The sequence below is a fragment of the Prionailurus viverrinus genome, chromosome C1 (genome assembly GCF_022837055.1).
Source record: "Prionailurus viverrinus isolate Anna chromosome C1, UM_Priviv_1.0, whole genome shotgun sequence".
In the NCBI taxonomy this organism is placed as follows: domain Eukaryota; kingdom Metazoa; phylum Chordata; class Mammalia; order Carnivora; family Felidae; genus Prionailurus; species Prionailurus viverrinus.
Window position 1 is genome coordinate 205,322,509 of NC_062568.1, and position 25,350 is coordinate 205,347,858.

The following is a 25,350-nucleotide window of genomic DNA, read 5'->3' on the forward strand; positions in this document are numbered from 1 at the left end:
GGGCAGAGGGAAAGAAAGAATCTTAGAATTTTATTTCAATGTTAAGTTTTTTTTGAGAGAGAGAGTGCGTGCGTGCAAGTGGGGAAGGGACAGAGAGAGGGAGCCACAGAATCTGAAGCAGGCTCCAGGCTCCCAGCTGTCAGCACAGAGCCTGATGTAGGGTTCGAACCCACTAGTTGAGCCGAAGTCGGCTACTTAACTGACTGAGTCACCCGGGCGCCCCTTGAGAGAGAATCTTAAGCAGACTCCATGTTCAGTGTGGGGCTCGATCCTACCACCCTGGGATCCTGACCTGAGTCGAAATAAGGAGTCGGATGCCCAACTGACTGATCTACCCAGGCATCCCTGCGGCAAAATTTAAATGATAAAATCTGCTGCAGATAGGGAGAAAATTATGGAGCCCTCACTTTAAAGATGCAAAGACTCAAAAATATTAGCAAACCGAGCCAGGAAAGGTATCAAAAGAATAACAAATGAACACATTCTGAGCAAATGAGGCTTATTCTAGGGAGTAAGGGTGGTACCTATCAGGAAATCTAGCAACATCATGAAGGAGGTGAGGAGACAATACCGTGCAAAGGCTAGATGCCCAAAGGGCAACTGCTGTAACTCAGCAGCCATTCCTAACAAGTCGGTCCAGACGAGAAGGTGGCCTAATTCGCTGCTAGGGAAATGCAAACTGAAGACAGGACCCCACCCTGTACCCATCAGCCGGGTCAATCCTGCAGATGCTACGGGAGGACCCCGGTAGCATTTTTGGAAAACGATCTTGTGTATACCCCCAGCTGCAACCGGCCCCGAGGGGTCTACCGTGTGGAAATGTGGTGCAAACACACAAAAACGGGGATGTTCGCCGGAGCCTTGCTCTGGGGTGGGGGGGGGGGGGGGGGGGGCACGGTGCGGTGGACGGAAAGCGAAGCGAGAGACCGTCACCACGGAAGTAGTTGAGTCAATTACAGAACGGCAGCATTGGAGAGAACGCTGAGAAGTTGCAAACAATGCCGGGAAACCACGTGTGAGTACGTCTCCCCGTGTGTACCTAGCCGCGCACACACGCAGGGAGAACATGGGCAGTGCACGCGGTATCCGCGGGGGATATGCAGGGGCAGAAAGGGACAAATAATACCGCACTACCTGCTTTCATATGGTAACAGATACGTGGACTCGAATTTTTGGCTTGCATTTGTATGGAGAGAATCTAAACTAATTGGAAAAGTTCCAGCAGGACTATCCAACAGCGAGGAGCTCTCTCTTCGGTGTCTCCGATTGCTCGAACCATCCCCCGGCCACCAGAGAAAAGCAGCTTGGATCAGTAGCCACTGCTTAGGACCTGGTCTCAGTGAACTGGTGGCATGCCACCATTGAGAAAGGTCGATGTCCCACGCACCCCCTTCTTGTGCCAAGTGTCTCCAAGGCCTAGAGGGCCCGGACGGCGTGTCTTCGAACACGGTCCTCCTGTCCTGGAGCCCCTGCAGGATTCAGGTTGTGCGGTCCTGCATTTGGGGACATGAGCCACACCTCCCAGGAGCTCTCCCACTTGGAAGGGCGCCTTCTTTGGGTGTGTGCTTTGGTTTGGAGAGTGTAGCCCCTCCCTTCTTTTGCGTTCTCGGATTTCTGTCTGACGTTGGCTTCTGACAGGCTCACTCTTAATGAGCTCCTGTGGGCAACGGGGACTGGGGCATCTGAACGGGCAGGACGGGACACTTCTCAATTAGTCCAACTCTTTGCCCGTTCCACGCTGAATCGTGCAGCTGAGTGTGGCTGGAGGAAACCAGAGCCAGGCTGCCCGGTCTCCCCTTAAATTCATGATCCCCAACCTCAAACGGGCCCTCCATGTTTCCTGGCTGACCCACTGCACATACTTCCCTGTCTGCTCCCTTGCCCATGATCTTCAGTGACTGTTTTGTATTCCCTTCCTCCTCCAGGTCTCCGTCACCCCCCACCCCCCCACCTCTCTGCTAATGTGACCAAAGAGAAGCAACGGAAATGAGGAAACGAGAATCTTCTGAAGTTTCTACCACATCCACCCCTCTTCCTGGCCAGTCTCCCTTGTCCCCTTTCACTGTCTTCCTTGATTATTGCCCCCCACCCTTTCTCGAAGTACCAGCCACTTCTCTCCTTCTGTTCACGGCCAGCTTACTCCACAGAGCTGTCAACGTGCGCTGTCTCCGGCTTCCCCCCGTCCCATTTTCCTGTTGACTCCAGCGCAATCTGGCTCTTACCCTCTCCGCGCTACTCAGACTGCTCTAGAAGGCTCCGGTGACCTCGATGCTGGAAACCTAGTGTTGCCGGTCCTCAACCCACCTGATTTATCAGCAGCATTTAACAGCCTCCCTCCTTCTGAAACCTTTCTGGACTCGGCTTCCAGGACCCGCGCCCTCCTGGCTTCACGTCTGTGTCTGTGTCTGGTCCTGCCATCTCCTGTGCTCTTCCCCTCCGTCTGTCTCAATTCTAGACTTTGGGGAGCCCCAGGGCTCAGATCCGGGGCCTCTTTTCTTCGCTACTCCCCCTCAACTCTCTTGGGGATTTCATCCAGGCTCCGCTTGTCATATGTGTGCTGATGATTCCCAATCGGGCGCCTCTGGCCTGGACTCACCTCTTTGAGCTCCAGACTCGTGGGCCCCACTGCCTTCTGCATCAAGCAGGCACCTTGAACTTAACACGTCCAAAGTGAGCTCCAAAGCTCTTCCTCCTGGGGTCTCCCCTTCTCAGCAAATATGAGAAGTTCCTCCCTGCCGGGGCCCAGGCTGCTCGCCTGAGTGGTGGGGTGAGAGGCTGGCCGCACAAAGCCGGGCTTGGAGCACGGAACGGGCGGCTTACTCTTGGAAAGTGAAATAATGTTCAAGGTGAGGATCTGCCCCAGGATCATGCTTCCCTGGAGCGAGGGGACAGGTTTTGTGTTCCTGTGGACGCCAGGATGTGCCTGGCATCGATCACTGGCACCGGTTCTAGAATCTGCGCAACACCAAGAAACCAGAAGAGAACGACCTGTCTGGGAAGTTGATAAAGCATTTTATTCCGCAGGAAGAAAAATAACGACTCTGATATGAGACACAGACGAAAGAGTCTTAACAGATGGGTGATTGTATAGAATCATGTTTACACAGTGGAGAACCAGGATTTTATCAAGCAGCTACTATGGTATTTTGAGGCACAGATGATGCTTAAAAACACAGTGGCCCTAGAACCTTCTGAACACCCAGGTGAGTACCCACCAAGCTGGGGCTGCTGAGAGGTCTGCCTTCCTGCCCTCTGGTCGGTCGGTGGGCGCAGGGGATCGGCCTGAGCCCCTCGGGGGAGCCCTCCCCGGGGGCAGAGCAGCAGCACTGGCCGCGGGGCCCTGCTGGGTCTGCCAACCATGCCTGGTCAGGGAATTAGGATGGCTTTTGATTTCTCCTTATCCAATTTCTCCTTATTCAATTTATTTTACTTTCCTCAGAGAGAAACTGGGTATTTGGGACAGCATGAAAATCGGTAGAAATTATCATAACAAAGTCTCAGACATCAAGGGCTAAACACCAATTGAAAAAGAAATGGGGCATTCAAGGAGCCAGGGGCAGGGCCTGCTTCCTTCAGAGCTTTGAATTTTTTCCTGGCCAAGCAGGAAACGAAGTCCAGAGCCCCACCGAAGCCTTCCCACCGTGGCTGGCGTGAGGGAGCTCTAGCGGGAGCCTCTTCTCAGGCCCCTTCAGCAGCGAGGGCTCGCATGACCCACCGAGATGCGCGACTGTTTCTAGAGCTAACGTTAGAAAGGAGCCCAGAGGAGGGCATCCGAACACCTCCCTGGGTCCCTCAGGAAGCAGCGTTGCGCCCTCCACCGGCTTGCTGCGTCACAGCTGCCCCGGGCGGGGGGGGGGGGGGGGTTTGGGGGGACGGGACCCAAGGCCGCCCTCGTCAGTCTTACGAAATTCCACCGACTTCATCCCAGAAAGCGACAGAAGGCTCACTGAGGCAAACAATCAACCCTTCTGAGAGTTTCACCTTTAAGGGACGGTGATCTCTGGCAGTGGGTCACTGATGACAAAAATCACAAGGCAGACTTGTGGGGCGCAGAGGAGGAGGCTGGTGAGGAAGACACAGGTCACCCTGCTGGGGATCTTGTGCGTGAGGGGACGCAGTCACGACTGGCACCCAGCAAAAAAAAAAAACAAAACACTCCAACAAACGACAAACCTAAACCCACCCCAACCCTTTGCGAGCTAAGCTTCAACGTGGCAACCCACCAACTTAGAGTCGGCGAAGACCACACAGACCTTGGGGTTCAAGGCGGTCCTCGAAAACCCCACTGAGCTAGAGCTCTTGAGCACTTGTGCTAAAGCTCCCTTCCTGCTTCTTTAAAAACACGCACGCACACACGCATGTGCGCAGAGGGGAGGGATGGTGAGATGGACAGATCAGCTTCACGGGAGTCTTGGAAGGGTTTGGGTCAAGAGTTACAAAGACCCAAACCTTGCACACATCCGCTGATCCACTGAGTCATTTTCGATCTCCGCCACACGGGACGAGGTTGTTGAAACCGATTAGTTCTATCAAAATGAAAGCGTTAAAATCACAAGGCTAGTCATTCATTCTAGAGTGAGCTCCCGCTCCCAACCTGTTTATTCCAACAACAAGAACAAGACCCAGGCAGAAGAGGGCACTCATACCAGGCCTTGCTACTGGCTGGAATGTAACACCGAGGACAAGAGAGGTCTTAGCCAAATCTCGGTTCCACGAAAAACTGGCAAAACGGCTTTTTAATACTCGGATTTCATCCCCTTTTCTGAGGCTCTCTCCCTCTCCCTTCTCGTCCCAGTGTTGCCATCACTGAGCCCAGGGCTGGGCGGCTGTGGTGCTTGCCTGTGGCTTTATCAAAAGAGAAAAGAGTTCTAGGACTTTCTCCTTGTTGTTGTTCCGAAAGGAAAGGAGGGCTTCTGATAGATCTGTGGATTTCTGATTTGTTAAAACAAACAGTTGTGTGAGATTTTTTTTTTTTTTTCTCCCCTTCGAAATCAACAGAGCCTACCGGTGTTTCAAACTGATCCTCTCTGACAACATCCCAAGACAGACTTACAATGCTGGTGTGTGTGTGTGCAAGACTAGTCAGGACAAAGCCAAACAGACAGATGGAGGGAAAAGAATCTGTGACAATCTAGGAACTACTCTTAAAAGGGGGTGGGGGGGTGGGGTGGGGTGGGAAATAAATAAAAGACGGGTTGGTTTCTGAGCCACCTCCTTTGGGGGCTGCCCTCCCGCTCCAGCCTCGAGGCCGCCCACCTCCCCTCCGTCCTCTTCCTGCAAATACTCTGGTTTCCAAAGCTAACATGGAACATTCTTCACCTTTCAAGAATGCCTTTTTTGTAGCGAGTACCCTGAATTACACATGCAGAATTAGTGCAATAGAAGATCCAATATAACTTTATATTACTTTACAGCTAACCAACCTTTACACACGTCACAGGCCCTGCTCAGAAACGCTCCTGCATATTTACAAACACACAGTTGTACATATATACATGTTAACAAAATACAGGGCAATCTAAAAATTAGATTCATCTCAGTACATTTTTTTTTAACGTTATTCAGCCAATACCTTTTAAAAATTACTTCCCCGCAATCTAAAGGAACCCCCCAACCCACCCACAAATTAATACGGTTTCCGTTCGTATCGTCCCCTCGTTCCTTGACAGCCCCCCCCAACCTTTTTCCGGTTTTGCCTCTGATTTAGGCCAAGCCTTTGGGCCTTTCCTCCCGATTGACTTGGGGCTTGTGTCTGCGAGCGTCTCTCTGGCAGCTGGGATTTTTCAGGAGTCCAGCTCCAACCGCTCTTGATTTTCAGTGAGTCTTAACATAAGTTGCTGCTCATAGTAAAGGCTCTTTGCATAGTTTATCTCTTGTGACAACTTGACGGCAAGGCCCTCCGATTTCACGTGGACCTGGAGAGCAGAACAGAATGAGTGACCTGCCCCCGAGGTGGAGGCCAAACGAATCACAGGACGCGGGCAGATTCCTGGAATCCGCGTCTTTGACATACGTCCCAGGTGACGGGGTAGCTAAGCCACAGTTATCTGACATTTGGGACGCCCTCTAACCGAGAGCCAGCGAGCCTCAGCTCTGAGGAGACAGGGGTCTGCTGAGGCAAGACCGAGAGCAAGAAGAAAGGGCTGCACCGAGGGGGTTCACCTCCAATGTCTGGTGCCAGTCAAAGAGGGAAGAAGAATCCTCAAACTAACGTCTCGAGGCCTTTCCTATCAGGAATGCTGAGTTGCTCAGCTGCTTTGAAAGGAGAGAAGTGTAGCTGGGCAAGGCTCCCCATCACAAAAAGGAACTTGTGGAAATACTCAACTTCTGGGTGTTAACTCTGTGAATCTACCAGCCCTGGCTTAAGCCGACGACCCCAGGGGAGCCTGCGCAAGCCAAGCCAAACCCAAGTGCATTCCTGAGCAGGGGAAGGTCAAGGGGTTTCTGAGGAGAGAGGCCCAGCGAGGTTGGTTGTGGTTTCTGATCTGTAGAGAGAGCCGGGGAGAAGAAGCAGGCCCATTTTGAATGGCACATCATTCTCAAGAGCAGCTTTGAAAATCGCGGCATGCCGGGCGAAAAGTGAGCATGGCGGACACCTGGGTTTCACGAAAAGCCACCAAGTCAGACTATGGAGATGGCGGGTCTCCACACACGCGCTTCTGCTGAGCCAACAGGTCTCTCCGAGCGGAAGCGGCAAACAAAGTGGTCTAGACTGCCAGCTCTGGAGTCGAACTACCCGGGTTTGAAGCCCCAGTTCCTTCCAGCGCTGGCCATATAACCTCGCGCAAGGCACTTGCCCTCACCAAGCCTCCTTACCAGTCAAGTGGGAAAGACGGCAGCACAACAGCACGTGACCCTCAGGAAGTACTTAGTATCCAGCCTGGCCCAGGGCACATCCTTAATGGATGCTGGTTATTAATAGGATCGTTATTAAATACCAATAGCTTTCAAATGCAAGTCCTGCCGTGACAGTACCTTGTACCCTTTGGAGGCAATGTATCCATTTTATTCACAAATACTTATTTTTGAGTTTATTCCGGGGAAGGGCCTTCGCTACACTAGATACTGCTTCTTTGTGCAGAAGAGGAAAGTTTGCAATTGTTATAGAGGAGGCACGACAGAGAAGCCAGTGTGTGCTCTAAGATCTTAGGTTCAGTGCACCGAAGAGTCGCATTTTAGGGATAACCCCCCCCGCCCCCACGTATCACGTCGTTAGGTCCCCCCCACTAACTAGAGCTGGCATGGCTGTCTGTGCTGTACCGACGGGCAGTGGAGGCACAAGTGCCGAGGAACTGGTGGGGTCGTTACTGGTAGAGCTGGGAGGGCAGCGTCACCCCAGTTAACGCACACACTGAGCTCCTTCTGTATACAGGACTGAGAAGCAGTACCCCTGGGGATTAGTGACCGCCCAGCGTAAACCTAAAGCGAATCCCTGTTGAAAAGCGTAAGCAGGGCAGAGGCGATCCGGGGGCCCTTTCTACCTCTCAGCCGCGGAATACGCCAATTCGGGGGGGAGGGGGGGCAGCACGAAGAAGACAGGCCAGGTGGGTACTCACCATGGGCTTCTGGTGGGAAGGGCCAGGGATGGACACTCCACTGCTTGAGTTCACTGCCTTCTTGGTCACCTGCACATACACCTTCCCGTGGTCCTTGGAGACGAGGCAGTGGTAGAGATCGTCGTATTTGACTTCCAGGAAGATGGCCTCTCGATCCACATAGTCCCCACTTTTCAGGAAGTAAACGGCTTTGGAGGAGATGAGCACACAGTAGCTGTCGATGTTCTCCACGGCTATGAAGCTGTGAGAGAGGGGGAAAGGTCAGAAGGGCACACCGAGCGTGGCCTCGACCCACGGCGCCGGGCCACTCCCGGTCACTGAGCCGAAGGAAGGGGAGGCGGCCTGGTGTGTGGGCTCCTGACCAGGCTCCCTCACGTTTACTACCCCTTGAGCCTCAGTTCCCTCATCTGTAAACCTGGACTAAGGGTGTCAGTGACCTCCCGGGCCCGTACGGCACATGGCCCCGCACACGGGGTGCTGGATCCAAGTAGCTCGGGACGACGACCGACAGTACAATTTTATACCCTGGAATTGCACTGTGCGGGGTTTCTTTTTCAGTGAGAGTTTTTAGGGAGTTTGAGGCCCAGAGGAAATGGAACCGGGCTTTGCTGGGCAGAACAGAGGCAGAAAATACAATGCCGTTCGATACCCACTGAAGTAGCCGCTGACAACGTTCACACGGGCGGGGGGTGGCGGGGACGCAGGGGGAACGCGGAATTAACGAGGTTTCCCAGGCAGGCTGCTGCGAGAAGGCGGCGCGACGCCTCCAGCATTCGCACACGTGCACCCCGGTCCTTCCTCGTCACGGTTCCAACGAGGTGGCCCAGCCCGGTCTCCGCTCCACGCTTCGGGGACGGGGAACCCGGGAGAATACCACCGCGTGTTCAGAAAACTCTAATAAATTGGAAAGTGCTTTCTGAAGGGAAGCTATAATCCCGATTTGACTAACTTCCAGTCCTTACTTGCAGGGGCTGTAGGGCCACTTGGGGGGGGGGGGGCGGGGAATCTCATTCCCCTTCCACCATGGAGCTCACAGATTTAAAGTGGAAATTTATGCACGTCAAACCTTTCAGCTCAGCTCCTGAATGAAGGGCAGTGACCCTTGGAAACCGCCGTGGCAGCTCTCCGGGGCCTGGCTGCCTCTGTGGCATCTTGTGACAGCCTTCCACAATGGGGCGGCGACGTCGAGGGACAGCAAAAGAGACCAGATGACGGCGAGAATACTAAGAGCTGACGACAGGCTGGCTGTCAAGCTCTGGCCCCCTGGGACTTGATGTCCTGAGAGGAATTTCCAAACTGCGGTCGCTGGGCCGAGGGAGGCTCTCCCCGGAGCTGCTTGGGGACTGGGGTCCCAGGATGGCTTTGTTTCTCTGCGGTCACAGAACACGGAGGGGACGGAGGCCCGGGCATGGGCCGCTGGGGCACGGGCCCGTCTCCTTTCAGACCCAAGCATGTGGTGGGCACACGCTTGCCTGCAGGCTTAGAGACCCCCCCCCCCCCACATCACCTACCCTTCCAGAGCACAACCTATTGAAAGTCTCCCCACCTGACGATTTCCCAGTTCCAACTCCTCCATGAAGCTTGCCTGGAATCCTCCAGTCCTGTCCCCGCTTCTGAATGCCTAGCTGCTTACCTTCAGAAGCACTGCCAAACCCTCGGCTCTCTATGCAGAGGTAAGAGTGGGGTCTGCATCCTACGCCCCCACGTCTCCCCAGGAGCCCACCCCCACCGAGAGAGCCACCCCCTACACGCTCAGTAAGTATCTGCCCGTTTCAGTTGCCACTTTAATTACAGCCTTGCATGACAAAAATTGGGGTTTATTGTTCTATTCTAACTGGGTGGCAATGCAAGAATGCAGACTTGTAAAGTCTCGATGCCAGAATTAGAAGTACCCAGCAGCTTTTGGTGTCCAGGCCACTTAGCACAGAATTTCCCACATTCCAGGTTCTGACAGTCTTAGGGGGACAGCATTATCACTTCATCGAACTAAACAGAATCTAAAATAGCTTGTCCCGGGGCGCCTGGGTGACTCGGTCGGTGGAGCCTGACTTCGGCTCGGGTCATAATCTCGAGGTTCGTGAGTTTGAGCCCCGTGCTGGGCTCGCTGCTGTCAGCGCAGAGCCAGCTTCGGATCCTCTGTCCCCCTCTCTCTCCGCCCCTCTCCAACTTGCGTGTGCACTCTCTCTCTCTCTCTCAAAAATAAAAAAATAAAATAGGTCATCTGGGGAAAGAAAAGAGGAAACAGAGAGAGACAGACAGAGAGAGAAATGAAAAAAGCACCCTGACAGAGAGGAAGCACCACAGGGCCAGAACTTGCTGAGCAACTAGCATGAAAGCCCAGATCAGCTTATGGTTTCTGAGCACGGGTGGGCTGGGCAGGCAATGGGCTCTCAAGAGACCCCAAAGTTGGCCACCTCAGTTGGGATGAGAGCAGGAATGTGCATTAAAAACTCAACTGATAGGGTGCCTGGGTGGCTCAGTTGGTTGAGCGTTGGACTTCAGCTCAGGTCATGATCTTGAGGTTCGTGGGTTTGAGCCCCGCGCCGGGCTCTGTCCTGACGGCTCAGAGCCTGGAGCTGCTTCGGATTCTCCCTCTCTCCCTGCCCCTTCCCCGTTCATGCTGTCTTTCAAAACTGAACAAACGTTAAAAAAAAAAAAAATATTTCAACTGAGTTTATTTCCTTTCCTCTGGTCCTTGCCCCCACTCTCACTCGTTTGGCACCTGCTGTAGCTGACATTTAGGCACAGCCTCTAGAAAGAGCCAAGGCCTTTCCATCCGGGCAGCTGCTCTCACACCGGGGCCAGGGTGGCTGAATTATTAGTGCACTTTCCATACTGGAACACTTTTATAGGCTTTAAAATAGACTTCTTTCCAAGATGCCACAGATGGCACAAGTCCTCAGTCAGGCCAGGACTGCTTTGGGAGGAAGCGAGGCCCTGAGCTCGGGTGCTCTCCTGAGGCATCTTCGCACAGAGGCGGAAACACAGGCTGCAAGGGCAGGGAGACGCTGCCAGGCCTGGCGACCCTGAGCAGCCCAGCTGCTGTCCTTCTGGGTCAGTTCCTTCATCTGACGACAGAGGGGATACTACCTGCCAGGAACGTCTAAAGAATTCACGGCCACACAGAAATGTGAGGGGAGAGCAACAGCTTTGTGAATGTGCATAGACCTCTGTTCTGTGACCAGGGGCTCCCTTAGTGCCCTGAAGCCACCACGCATTAGAAACACTTTCTGGACATTTATGTGAACTTCTTTTTCTTCTTCTTCTTTATTTATTGGCGGGGGGGGGCAGAGAGATGGGGAGAGAGAATCCCAAGCAGGTCCCATGCTCAGGGAGGAGCCCGATGTGGGGCTCGATCCCATCATGACCTGGGCCAAAATCAGGAGTCAGACACTTAACTGACTGAGCCACCCAGGCGTCCCTCCATGAACTCTTCTAAAGTCTTTTCAAATCAAAAGCAGATCAGAGTCAATGGTACAACGGAGAGCAGGAGGAAGGGAGACAGTGAAGCCACGGCTGGGGTGCCAGGTCCCCAGCGACGGTTGGAACAAGAACCCAGAGACTGACTTTGCAAAGCTCTGCCCCCCGTTTCCCCCCCGACGCTTCCCTAGTGCTCCTACAACCAACCACCAAGACTCGGGGTTTCCTGTTGGTCATCTTTCTCTTTGTTACAAAATCTGGAAATCACACCAAAGAATAATTAAAACTGGGCTCTAGACTAGGGGTCTCCTGTTGTGGAGACAGATCCCAAGCATTTCATCTGTGAGGGGACCCACAGTTCACGGTGATCGGAGCAGTTGGCCGAGGCAGCTTTCCTTCTGCTAAAGGCGCTTTCCTCTGTCCCGTTCTTCTCCAGAGCCATGGCGCTTCCCTCCCCTCCTGGCCATCCTCCTGCAGAAGCTTCTCTCCACAGGCTTTCGTGGGCTCCACTTGAGAGGCTTGGGGTTTTGCTCACAGAGCGGCAGCAGCTACTGTTGCCCTGGAGCCCAGTCCAGACCCCTGGCTTCCCACTTGTCTTTCTGGAACAACTGTGTTTCACATGGGGCTGCTTCTGACCCATAAATGAGGGACGATTGTGAAACCTCAGGGGATGACACAGGAAGAAAGCCAGTGTGGTCTCAGGCTGATCCTGAGCACATCCTTCCAGCCTTTGACCTAGTAAGAACCCACAGGGAGGGAGGGAGAATGAAAAAAATTGTGGCCTGAAACACAAAGCATCTGGATAAACTCTACGCTTCAAATATGGAGGGAACTAAGGAAGTCACCCAGCGCCCTGGTGATACATTTTAGGTTGGTGCAGACACTACAACTGCTTCTATAAAAAATAATATTTTTAGACTTTAGGTAAAAGTTTTACTTTTCATCATCCTTTAAGGGGAGAAGGGGGGGCGGGGCGCCTGGGTGGCTCAGTCGGTTAAGCGGCCAACTTCGGCTCAGGTCATGATCTCGTGGTCCGTGAGTTCGAGCCCCACGTCAGGCTCTGTGCCGACAGCTCGGAGCCTGGAGCCCGCTTCGGATTCTGTACTCGCTCTCTCTCTGCTCCTCCCCCATTCATGCTCTGTCTCTCTGTCTCTGTCTCTCTCAAAAATGTATACATGTTAAAAAAAAAAAATCAAGGGGAGAAAGAAACTTCAGAAAGTTTCTTCAGAAAGGCTGGGGCACATGGCTTACATCATTCTCCGAGGTGACAGGTGCTGACAGTGGGTCACTCTGGCAAGGTCCGATGCCACAGAAGGAAAACCCACTCTTGCTAACAACGTCCCCCAACCACGAACACCACGGGGGCACTCTCGGTCACCAACGGCATCACCAACGTTAGCTGCGGTCTCTCGCTCGGTGGTCGGTAGCGACGTCCTCTCCAAGTCGCGCAGCTGACATGCGACCAGCCGGCCTTGCCCGTCGCCTCTGCACGGAAGAGGTGCTCCGTTGATGGCGGCCACCGCAATTTCCTTCTTCCGTTGAGACAGATGCTAAGTGACCCTGACGGAGGGGGAGGGCCTTACAAGTCCCCAGACCCTCACGTCAGCAGGCTGGAGAAATGAGTGCCCTTCTCAGCAGCCACATGGAAAACAGGTTCAGGACCAACTAACTGGTCCTTGGGGAGAGAGCAATCTGCCAAGTAACTGCTTCACCCCCCCTCTTCAAGTTGATTTCTTTGTTTTCCTCCCACTTTTTGTTTTTTGCCTTATTAACTCTATTTGTATATCCATAGTCTACTCAATTTTGGAGTCATTTCAAAATGGAAAAGTTCTTTTTTTTTTTTAATTTTTTTTTCAACGTTTATTTATTTTTGGGACAGAGAGAGACAGAGCATGAACGGGGGAGGGGCAGAGAGAGAGGGAGACACAGAATCGGAAACAGGCTCCAGGCTCCGAGCCATCAGCCCAGAGCCCGACGCGGGGCTCGAACTCACGGACCACGAGATCGTGACCTGGCTGAAGTCGGACGCTTAACCGACTGCGCCACCCAGGCGCCCCCAAAATGGAAAAGTTCTGAGTCATCTTACTGCAAAAGCGCTCCTAGAATACCACCCCCCAAATGTGTCACCCCTCTGAGTCCATCCGTGACCCCCAAATCTGTGTCTGAGCCTGGTTTTCCACACAAATGCATCCCACACATCCTCACACTCAGGATGTGCTCGGCCAGGCTGCTCCTTCTCCTCCACCCCCTCCCTGCCCCCGCCTGTCACGCTCGCTGGTCGGTATCTTGGTACAGCCAAATGGACAAGAGGCTTGGGGGTCACTTTCACCCCCTCCTCACTCCGAATCTGTATTTAGCCAGCAGGACTGTGAATTACGCTGATGCCTTCTCCCCAGATACCCTCGACTCCGTCCTCCCCAATCCTTTTCGCTGCCACCGGAGCGAGAGGTGCCTCCACCGTTCACCGGGCCACTTACGTCCAGGGCACTGCTGGCCGCCCCCCACCCCTCGCCCCCGCCACTGCCCTGCCCTCCTGTCTCATCTGACTCTGATCCATTTCTCTGCTGCCGGCAAGGTTCTGTCCTTAATATGTAATTCTGAGTGGGATCGTCTTCAAAATTTCACCACCGCCTATAGGACAGGTAAACTCGGTGTGGCTCTTAGGCTCTGGGCTGTGAGCCACCTTCCCACATGGGTGCTGCCACCACACCTGGTGAGCCCCAAACCTCCAGAAATGCCAGTAGCTCAGCCACCGTCTGTGCCTGTGCCCGGCACCCTTCTCTGTATACGGGCCCTTCTCTCTTCTCCCCTGGGCACGTTCTCCTCATCCTGCAGGACCAGGCCAACTGTCCACAGCCTTCCCCGGCTCTCCGAGAATAAATTAATCACTTCCCCTTGAGGCCTCATAACACATGGCTCACGCTTCTATTTTAAAAGCAATCATATGTTACAGATAGTTGGTAATCCTGTCTGCTCCCCCTGCAAGACTGCGAAGTCTGCAAGGAAAAAGCACATTTCTTACTCTTCCTGGCACATACTGGCATTCGATACATTTATGCCTTAGGTAGTCTTAGAAACTGACAGAGAATTCACATTGTAAGGTCCTCAGGAGTTTGTCAGAGCACAGGCAACTTTGTATGTTGGATATATTTTACCCAGTAGTCAAGTTAAAAAAAACTCTCTTAGAACTCTTGATCTAACTTACTAAAGATTTAGTCAAGCCCTTCACTTTTATCGGCACAGCTGGCTAATCTGTCATATGAGTTTTAATTCAGGGGCATATCCAAGAATGTCCAATTCCCTAAGTGTCTATGGTTATTGACAGAGTATTTCCAGGTTTAGAAAATGAAAGCAAACGAGCTTTAGCCCATTCCTCAAAAGGACTCGTCTTTTGTTTTTGTTTTGAGACTATATATGTTACTATAAGGCTTATATTTGTGATTCTATGCTGTTAGAATCAACACCATAATCTGTGCTCTAAAAAAAATAAATTCTGATTTCTGTCTCATCTGCAATTTGTCAAGAAAGACAAGATCCAAAATGCCATACACAAGTATGTTTACATGGAGGGCAAGAAAGGAAATTTTTATTTTTGTTTTTATTTCTTTTTGTACTTGAATGTGCTGACCATGTGCACGAATTCCTTTCATCAAACAGAGAAAGAGCTTATTTGGCTGCTGGGTTAATAGGCTATTTTTCTTTTCTTTTTTTTTTTTATACTTCTCTGTACTAAAATAAAAATCTCATAAATGTTATTGTCTGAAACAACATTTAAAAAATACAATCCATGGGGCACCTGGGTGGCTCAGTTGGTTAAGCGTCCGACTTTGGCTCAGGTCATGATCTCACGGCTCGTTGCGTCGGGCTGCCTGCTTTGGATTCTGTGTCTCCCCCTCTCTCTGCCCCTCTCCTGCTTGTGCTGGCTCTCTGTCTCTCAAAAAATGAATAAATGTTAAAAAAATTTTTTTTTAAATAATAAAATAAAAAATACAATCCAGTGGTCAAACTCCAGGAAACGGTAGATCAGAGCAGTTTCTTAGGTCATGCGGGTTGCTCATGGGAACCTTTTCTTAAAAGGTAAGAGCCACCCTAAGGCTTACAACGCTGGTGGGTCACTCTGTGATAAAGTTGTAGAAATAAAATAGGGACTTGTTTTCCTTTCTTTTTCTTCTTCTTTCTTAAATGAAAATGAGATCCCTGGCTACAGATGAGACACTAGTTACAAGGAAAAAATAATTTAATCAGATTGGACAAATTTTACTTTAACATCATCTTTACCCAGGATCCTGTTTCAAAACCCAAACTGCAAAGGATGGGAAGCAATGATAATCCTGTAGCATACCAGAGAAGCAGTTGATTCTTCCAAAAGCTGAAGCCTTTTTAGCTGGCCAGATCTTAAATCGTATGTCAGTAACTATCTTTTTAATACTAATTAATGAAATAAAATAAAAAAATTAAATGAAACTTGATCTGGGAGAACACAGTTGAAGTGCCCATGGCACTGGGGACTTTGTGGGGTTTTCACTACATCAGGAAGTAATTATACAACATTTTCCAGAAGTGAAACAGTGAGTCTAACTGGAAAAAAATGTGGAAACATTTAGTTAGAACAGTAGAGCAAGGTATTAAAGACCCTTTTAAGGGGTTAACTCTGAAGGAAAATATGCAAATAATTAGGTCTTTAAATATGTTTTTAATTACAAGTCTAGGATAAAAGTCAGAGGTATAATTTGGCAGTTGTGTGCGTTTCTTGAAAACTCCTTTCTTGCAAAGCGATGATTCTAATGTTCACGTCACCATGAAGACCCAGCCTGACAACCGAGAATACTTCAGAGAAATATTTGCCGGGTTCCCCGATGGCTTCTTCCTTGTATGCCGAGGAAGGCCATGGTCACGTGCTTTCTTCAACATTCACTGGCGAGATTTAACCCACAAACTTGGGTAGCGACACATGGTTTTCATCTTTAGAGTCAAAATTCATTCATGCCAATATCTTTTCCCAGCTCGTATAAATTTCAAGGGTTTCACGAAATCTATTTTACTGACTTCAGTTTGATTCCAGTTTCCAGCTTTACGTGGCTCTGTTTTCAATGTGCGTGTGTCTCACTGGGAACGATCCTACGTTAGCTGTCCTACACCATTTCTCCCTTGTGTTTTTGGCACATGCCATTCTACTGAAAATGAACTTTACAAGGACCGAGATGGTTTGAATTGAATAGCGGCGAGTGGGGGAGGAAATGAAAAGCACAACGTACAATAATTTATAATCTCAACCTTTGACCAGAAAACCTCCAAAAGATGGAAAAGTGAACGTGTATTAATATAATGCCATACTGCAGCTATCCAGCTATCATTCATTCAACAAATACTTATCGAGTGCCTATTAAAACGAAAATCCCAGGGCTCCTGCGGCTGCCCTTCTGGCCGCCTCTGAACCACGCCCTGCCAGACCTGAGGAATGACTCTCTGGGCCTCTGATCCAAGAGCTCCAACAGCAAAGGTGTATAAAGGGCAGCTGTGGCACCAAATCCTCCCCCGAGGAAGCAGGAATAGAAAGTACCCCCCCTGGAGGGAAGCTGCCTGGGGATTCTGGGTATTGCAATGGTGACCGGAGCCAGGGCTAGACTAAAAGCGCAAAACATATTCAAGAAGCATGCTGTGGACGGAACGGTGTCCCTGCATTAGCCTTATGCCAAGGCCCTGTTTGGAGGAAGGAAGTAATGGAAGTGATTAAGGTTAAATGACGTCTTAAGGGCAGGGCCCTGATCCTACAGGACTAGGGTCCTTATAAGAGACACCAGAGTTCTTGCCCTTGCATGTTCTCTCTCAGACAGAAAGCGTCCATCTGCAAGGCTGGAAGAGAGCTTCCACCAGGAACCAAACTGGCAGGTGCACCTCCAGAACTGTGAGAAAATAAATTTCTGTTTTTTCAGTCACTCTAACTATGGTACTTTTTATGGCAGCCTGAGCTGAAACAGTATCATGTCTCATCAAGAGACCTTCCAGTAACACTGCAGGGGGCCTGAGTTACCCAAAATGCATCCGGGAAGATGCCATCCTACCCAGCAAGCAACAGATGAATTCTGGACTTGGTTTTTGATGTCTCCATTCAAACACTGCTATAAAAATATGAGATGCGGTCAGCTTAACGCTGTCTCTAACGATGACAATGAAGCCTATCCTGAATTAACCTCTGCTTCAGACACTCCTCCGTCAGACAAAAAATATTCATGGCCCTCAGAGCCCTCCCCCTCTTGCTTTAGCTTAAAGGAGAGAAATGAGCATTAAAAGAAATTAAACAAGCATTTTGCTACTCGCCAGGCACAACCAACTGCCTTCTCTGGAATGGAGGGTCTAACACCAATTTAAGTTAATGAGCTTTTTTTGTGTGTGCTAACAGGTCTCTGCAGAATATCCTAAAATAGTGATATACTGAATCCTATCGTGTCAACTTGGAATAATTTCACTAACCAAAAATACTCTAAGACCCTCGGTATATAAGGCCTCCCTTTCAAAGAGTAACAAAACACTTTTTTAAAAGTTGCTTTTCTTGGGGGACCTGGGTGGCTCAGTTGGTTGAGCGTCTGACTCTTGATTTTGGCTCAGGTCAAAATCCCAGGGTCGTGGGATCGAGCCCTGCATCGGGCTCAGTGTTGACTGTGGAGCCTGCTTGGGATTCTTTCCCCAGCCCTTTTCCCCTGTTTGTGAACGCTCTCGCTCACTCTCTTTCAAGTAAAAAAAAAAAAAAAAAAAAAAAAAAAGTCTTAAAAATTGCTTCTCTAAAATTTTCAGACACTAGTTGCCCTTTGTTTCTGTTTTTTTTCATTACTGTTCTGCAGCAAACAGTAGGACACCAAAGTTTAAGGACATTTTACAGAGAAAAAGGCCTTAAAACTGAGTACGTCCTATTCACGATCGCCTCTCTTTGACCAAACTAGAGAGGCACCGCCATCTTCTAGAAACAAAACCCAGATGTCCCATTGTGGAACCCAGTTTGAGAACCTCCACTTGAAGTCAAAGGCTTTGCAGGAGTAGTGATACCTAAACCTGTAAAAGGTTTGGGTCAAGGAATCTTCGACAAGTTCCATTCCAACGCCTAAGAGTCACGAGGGTGCTTGGAACAACAGCAACTACTTAGACTCAGAGATAGAAAAGATAACTCGGTGGTTTCCCGAGACTCCACTTACAATTCGTCCTGAATGTTGTCGGTCAGTTTGAAGAGCTGCTCCTGCCCTTCTGCCTGGCTCTCAGAATAGCGGGGCAGCAGCCCCTGGGGCCCGGTGCAGCAGCGCGGTTTGCGAACCCTCTGGGCTTGAGTCCTGGACGGGTCAAGGGACAGAAAGCAAGGAGGTCAGGCATAACGGCTGACATGATTTCCCTTCTTCATCTGAAATACAAAGCACCACGTGGCAGAGGCAGAGTCTAACTTTAACGACCGGAACTGAGCGATGGCGTCACCTATGAACGCACTCGCTATGAAGACAGTGCTGCTCGGGACTCCAGTTTTGACCAGAGCCTTGTCTCTGCCATTTTCCGTGTGATCACGGACAAGTGAGTGGGCTTCTTGCACCCCGGGTTCCAGTTCTCTCTGTAAAACAGGATGAGGACGCCTACCTCACAGGACTGCAGTGAGGATCAAATAAAATCGTGCCGGCCGCGCCTGCGCCCCACAGGACGTGGGCTATCTACCGGTGACGACTCCTGTTGTTGTTCCTAAGCCCTCTCCTTGGGAAAACCCCACTTTTCTAGGAATCTTCGGGAGAGGCGCCTCTGGACTCGCAAGGGACAAGAACGGTGAGGGCACCGGGGCATCTAGGAAGCAGATACCAGGCTTCTGGGCTTCTTCAAGATGAGCTCAGCTGTCTGGGCCCAGGGCGAGGGACACAGGAATCCTATGAGGGAGCAGAAACGCTCCATGGACCGGTCCCAGGCCACAGTCTGGGACTCTGCAGCGACTCTCACTCATGCCATCCGGCTGTCGGTTGCCCAAAGGAATCTGCTTTGCCATGGCTTTCGGGGTAGGCTGATGTTGTCTTTTTCCACAAACCATATACAGGGTAATTGATAAGTACTTTTCGGTGTTTTCCTAGAAACAGGAGTCCATATTTGTCTTGGAAAGGCTGTGCATATTTCAGATGACTGATAAGAGTGCGCCGGGTCTGTCCTCGGCCTTGTACTCGCTGTACTTTTCATTATTTGTTCCTGGATTCCACTGAAGCAAAACAACCCTCTCTAGACACAGCTAGCGGCAAGCAGGAAGGCTCGCGCACTGACTCACAGCTTCAGAACCATGTACTCACAGTAGTGTAGAAATTTACTGCAAAGGCGAAAAGTGCCCTACTGGGCAAACAGGAGTACTAATACGGACGGGAACAGTCTAAAAACTCAGCACAGGCTACGCGACACTGGGACACCGCAAAGCACTCCTGGACCCAGGTCAACACTCCGCTCACCGGGCCGTGGTGTCTGAAGCCCCATCCATACCTGGTTGATGTTTGCTATGTGCCAGAGAGCCACAAGTCCAGTGGTACATTTTTAGAAGTTCAGCACTAAGGATGCCCGAGATACCACTACATGAGCTCGTCAGGGGTGGTGTAAGAAGCCTGTAAAGAGGTTTCGGTGATCTGTACTGAGGGAAGGGGTGAAACAACTTTAATTCATGTCATGTACTCACATATTCCCACTACACACAGTCTCCGTTTCTGCTTGAAGGTTTCGGCCTTGTAAACGTTGGTCTCAAGATTTAGTTGGCTGTTTACATGCTAACTACCGGCTGAGGGGAGGAAGGGAAATGTAAGGAGCCGGCCGCCGTGGGGTCCCCAGGGGGCGAGGTCGGACACCTGCTTCCGTAAGGGTGCTGGCAAACCAGGGCAGGGAGCGTGGCACACTTGCCCAGGCAGCAAAGCCCTGCTCTGTCTGCCTGGCCCCTGAGACAGCTACTGTCAGTCCAAGCCTGCCAAGGGCAGGCTCATCAAGGGTCCTTTTCCCAAGGCAGTCCTCCTGTTCTGTCGCCTGGAAGAGCTTCTGGCTATCGTGACAGAAGCCCCAGAAGCCCTTCCAAGAGGAACAAGACACGATTTTGTTTGTTTATATTTTTGAGAGAGCGAGCGAGCGAGCGCGCGCACAGGCAGGGGAGGGGCAGAGAGAGAGGGAGACACAGAATCGGAAGCAGGCTCCGGGCTCCGAGCTGGCAGCACGGAGCCCGACGTGGGGCTGGAACTCGTGAACCGCGAGACCGTGACCTGAGCCGAAGTCGGACGCTTAACCGACTGAGCCAGCCAGGTGGCCCCCGCCCCCAACAGCTTTTCAGTATAAGGTTTCATCCTGATGCCTCTCCCCACATCTTCCCAATCCACTGGGAGGTCCACAGGCTCAACATCCATATGTACTCCCAATCCAACTACCGCTCCATCTCTGTCATGACTAACAAACAATCTCTGGATTTCTAATGGATTATTACAACAGTCTTGTAATTTATTCTATTTCCACCCTTGTCCGTTCTCCTCATGGCAATGAGAATGGTACTTCCAAACTACAAGTTAGATTAAGTCAGCCATGTGTCAGCACACATTTGCTTCACATCCCACTTAGATAAAATATCTACTTATTGCTTGGTGCCCCATCTGGAACATAAGCTCCATGACAAGAATTTTGTTTCATTTACTGCTATCCTGGGATCTAGAACAGTACCTGGTTCATGGTAGAAAAGCAGTAAATGTTAGTTGAGTAACTGAACGAATGCATTTGTGGGTGGGTAGGGGGTCAGCATAAGGGCCATTTTAACCATGGAACTCAAAAGTAAAGGTGGCGTACTAACTTTGGTGGAGAGTTTGAAGACCAGAGATTCTGAGCCTTGAAGGTCAACAAAGTTAAGGGAAAATATGAACCAGCTAGAATCATATCTTCCTGACAGAAAGGTCAAGGATTTGTGTTTATATAGTCCGCTGATCAAAACCAAGGAAGAGACATGAAGGCATGGTCATGAAATTAATGTCTTTGCTAACACACGTAATTTCTTTAAAAGAAACAATCTTTGCATTAGTACCAAGAGTGGGAACAACATGCTATACCGATGAGGAGAAAACTTACTAAGAGTCCTAAATTCCTCCGGTGGGATCCAAAGGAGCCAGGGAAGTCAAGGAAAGGAGGCTTGTTTCTGGACCTGAGCTCCTGGAAATCACATCTTGTAACAACCATGGAATAGTTGAAAACGTAAGTAAGTGTACCCCGTGTTATCACATTAGCAAATAGTTGGCTGGGGCGTACAGTTATTTCTTGACTCCATGGCATCACTCAGGATCCTCCCCAAAATTCACTGACCCAACTCACCTCCACTCCCAGCACATCTTTGAACTTGCTAACTATAAGCCCACCCAAACGCTGGAGAACAGGAAGGAAGAGTAGCTCCCTTGTGGGTACACACTGCCTCTGTTAGGTTTCTTATCTGTCTTTCCAACAGGTTGCACACTGTCTTCCCATTTCCAAGGTCCTCATTCTGTGACCCACCAACTATCCAGGGGAGGCTGGGTGTAGTGCTCAGACACTGCTGATAGGAGGAGCTCACTGTGGCTTCAAGGGCCATGGACACAGAAGAAAAAAGAGCTCAGCTCTGCCATAGGAGGAAACAGCCATAACTCCAGGGGCTATCAGAAGGGGTGGTTTAGAGATGCTCTTACTAGGAGCACAAAGGCATTAAAGGAATTCTTCCCAGAATCCCCTGCTGCTTCATCACTGTTGGTACCTGAAAAACTATTCTTTCTTCTCCAAAATTCGCCTAAATTTTTAACCTCTGAGGTCCTAGTGGGAGGCTGCAGGGGTGGGTGTGTGTGTGTGTGTGTGTGTACTTAAAGTCAATGTGTGTCCACACATATGGCACCAAACTTAATCAAATAATTATGAACAAAAACCAGTAAGCTGGTGTTTCAAACCTTGTAAGCCAGCAAGAAGTTTAAAGTGCTCTTCTCCAGGGCAGGCCACTTTGTGATGGAACTGTCCTCTCCATTTATCGATGATGGCCCTGTAAATTCAGGTTACCCTTTGAAAGCAGTATGGCCGTAGGTAAACAGTGATCTTGTCTGTTCACGCTCTGTGATTGGGTAGTACCATGTGTCTACTTTAGATTTACAACTCTTAAGTAACTTTTATGTATTCATGTTCCCTGTGAGCCTGCGAGCACCTGGAGGGAAAGGACTCTAATTCCCTGGTTCTTTAAACTGGGCTTTAGGACTATGCTCATCAGTATCCTCAGTTCAAGGCCTACTGTCATCATTGGCCTTTTTCTTTGTTTTAAATGGTAGAGTAAAATCTGTGAAACCACCATCCCCAGCACAAAAATGCCATCACTGGCCATAGCCTGTATCTCTCTGTGTGGTCCTCTGCTGTGCACCCCCCCCCCCCCCCCCCACCTCTCCTCCACCTAAGACAGCTACTATTCTGAATCTTCATTATAGTCTTTGCTTTTAGTTGTTTTAGGCTTTTCAAAAAGGCTGTCATTGCCTTTTTATGTCTTGGGACTTACTTCTCCCTCAAGACATACCTGCTAAGAGTCAGCCATCTTTCTGTGTGCACCTAGAATCCATCTGTCGTACCTACTTATTATCATCATCCCATCACACGGCTGTACTATCATCCATCCATTTTCCTGTTGGTGGTACAAGGGTTATTTCCAGGGTTTGCTGCTATGAACATTCCCGGACACGTCTCCTGGGGAAGGGAGGCAAGAGCTGCTCTGGATATATACAGATTTAGGAGGCGTTTGCTGGATCACCAGGCATCAGTGTTCGCCTACCAAGACAATTCAAACTGTTTCCAAAGTGGCTGAAACAATTTACACTCCCACCAACGGTGCACTTGAGAGAGCCCTGCAATCTACGTCCTTTCAACACTCGGTCCCGTCTAGAAGAGAGCACTGTCCAGTAACGCAGCCACTGATCACGAGGGGCTACCAAGCAACTAGAATGTGCCCAGTGGGACCGCGGAACCGAATGTTAAAACTTTCAAGTGATTTAAATTTAAACTGCGCGTTAAACAGTACCGGTCTAGATCCTCACGTTTCTGCTCCTTGAATGGGTACAAAATGGCATCCTGTGGCCTTCTCCTCGTTCCTGCCTTCTCTTCTCAACCTAAAGGATGATGGCGGCTGTTAAAAGAGAAGGAGGAGGCTAGATGCTGGAGCCGAGGGTCGATGTCCAAGGCACTCTGGCCCACCACTGCCGGACCAGCCTCTGGCCTCCCCCCGCTGCCTCGCTCCCTTTCTCGCGATCACCTTCACTGTCAAGACGTGCTGCGTCTCGGGCAGGGTCCCGGCAATCCTGGGGATAATGGAACGTCCATTACGCAAGAGGTGGCAAAACTCTGCCCGCTCACCTCTCGTCAGTTGACGGCGTCCCTTACCACCGCTTGACATAAAAGATGGCTTAAAACATGAGTCTGTTTAGTGCATAGGCAGCAACCCTGCCTCCACAAACCTTTGTTTAGCCAAAGGTCTGTGGTGGATTTAATTGCTGCCAGCTGGGGGCTTGTCGGCCATTTTAAGCTCTCAGCTGCTGCGGTTTATAAATTTCACAGTGTATAGAAAGAAGCAGGCCTTCCAGTCAACCAGCTAATCCAAAATGTCAGCACCAAATGAACTTGAGCTTTGAACTCCATGAAAATGTCAGAGAGTCGGCGGTACGGCAGGGACGACTCTTCCCCCAGGGAAGGGGCTGCTGATACAGTGGCTGATACACGGCAGATATCCACCCAGGGACGGCGATCAATACAGGCCAGGTCTGCGTCTGGCCAGTGCTGTCTGACATACACCGGAGGCCCAAAACCAAAGACGAGGATCATGAAAACACTCCACGTCATTTTCCTTTAGCAACTATAAATCCAAACAAGGTGACACAAGGAGAGCTAACCAATTCCACTCGGTTGATCTTGCCTTTCAGCCTGAGGGTCAACAGTTGGCCAACCGCGATTTGTTCTTTGCTTATATGATGAGTAACTGTGTCACAGCCCTATTAGTTGAAGACAGATGTTGCACACACATACGCATACCCCTGTACAGCTTATGTTAGGCTATTAGTCGGCTGAGAAATTTGTCATGGCCAATGTCTATCAACCAAGTGAGGTTCAAAAACAATCAGTGAATGAGGAGAAAGTGTATGTGTCAAACATGTGACTTCCTAGTACAATAGACTGGATCCTCCTTAGGGGCTGTGTGTACTGACCCCAACAAAGTGATGGATTGTGCCTGCGTTTACTTTGGGTGTGTGTCCAAGACTTTTGTTTTAATTCAATATCTTACAGATATATACTGTGCTCGACTGAGCACAAACAATCAGGCTGAGAACAGAAGGTCAACCCAGACTATCTTCGAATACTGTGAACAGGTGACAGCTACGAGATACCAGGATTCTCGACTGAATGGTTCAACCAAACATTTGACAGTCCTCTAGAAGGACTCAACGGTCTATCTAAATAATACTTTGCACTGGAGTGTACGAATTGGTTAAAACTTCCTCTGATACCCACTGCAGTATAGTGTCTGTTCAAGAAGCCTGTCACGCCATGAACTGTATCTCCTCTCCGACCTGTAGCCCTCTCGTCTCTATCCACTTTCAAGGACTAAGTGGAAAAGCATTTTTCCTCCACGGATTTTACTCCTTTCAGCGGAAACCGTAATCAGAGGGCATTCTGCGAGAGGGTGAAGGCCTCTCAAGATTGGCTCAGTTGACAGGAGAAATTCTTCCCCAGAGTTCCATGACAAACAGAAATCTACTTTCTAGAACCCGCTCGGACACAACATTCAATCCATAGGGTTAATAATAATTGCTGAGCTCTGGCTGCACTAAGCCTGGAACCTAGAAAACTGGGCCAAATGTCCGCTACGACGATTTGGATTTTGAACACACCAAAAAATCGATCGGGCAGAATGAAACCAAGGATCCAAAGTAAGACAGCCAGGAAAACGAGCCTGCTTAGAGCCTTGTGTCTGCCTCTGCCCGCCCCCCCCCCCCCCCATCCCCACCCCATTTAATGACTTTTCCTGAGCTATCACATGCACAGGCCAGCACTAGGCCTCTGGGAAGACAGGGATGAATCAAGTTTCCGGGAACCTTGCTGGAGTCTAATGCAGAAGATAAACAAAAGCAGGCAATTCTAATGCGGCACGGAGGCACTAGGAGAGGGGCCGTGTGACCTGACCGCCCAGAGGCCAGGCTCTGCAGCCAGGCTGCAGGGCAGAACTCCAGTTCCACCGCTCATAAATCGTGACCTGTGGCAAGTTGCGTAACCTCTTGGAGCCTTGGTTTCCTCATCTGTAAAATGGAGATGACAATAATGAGGCTGCTGTGAGGAGTACATAATGCATACTGTGCTCATGAGAGGCAAT

At 50.3% G+C, this 25,350-nt stretch overlaps 1 protein-coding gene and 1 non-coding gene across 5 annotated transcripts in view; both read right to left on the reverse strand.

The window, feature by feature from the left end:
* Window positions 1–2,993: 2,993 nt before the first annotated feature.
* Window positions 2,994–25,350, reverse strand: part of VPS13D (vacuolar protein sorting 13 homolog D) — a 257,320-nt gene continuing 234,963 nt past the window's right edge. For all 4 annotated transcript variants that reach the window (XM_047868772.1, XM_047868771.1, XM_047868775.1 and 1 more), the window contains 3 exons: window positions 18,164–18,295; window positions 7,557–7,797; window positions 2,994–5,915 (listed from right to left, as the gene is read on the reverse strand). In XM_047868772.1, the coding sequence (XP_047724728.1) occupies window positions 5,784–5,915; window positions 7,557–7,797; window positions 18,164–18,295 (505 nt within the window). In that variant the 3' untranslated portion in view covers window positions 2,994–5,783. The remainder of the gene's footprint in view (window positions 5,916–7,556; window positions 7,798–18,163; window positions 18,296–25,350) is intronic.
* LOC125174308 (small nucleolar RNA ACA59) lies at window positions 7,212–7,352 on the reverse strand. The gene has a single exon (XR_007155418.1). It is a non-coding gene; the product is annotated as a small nucleolar RNA ACA59 (small nucleolar RNA).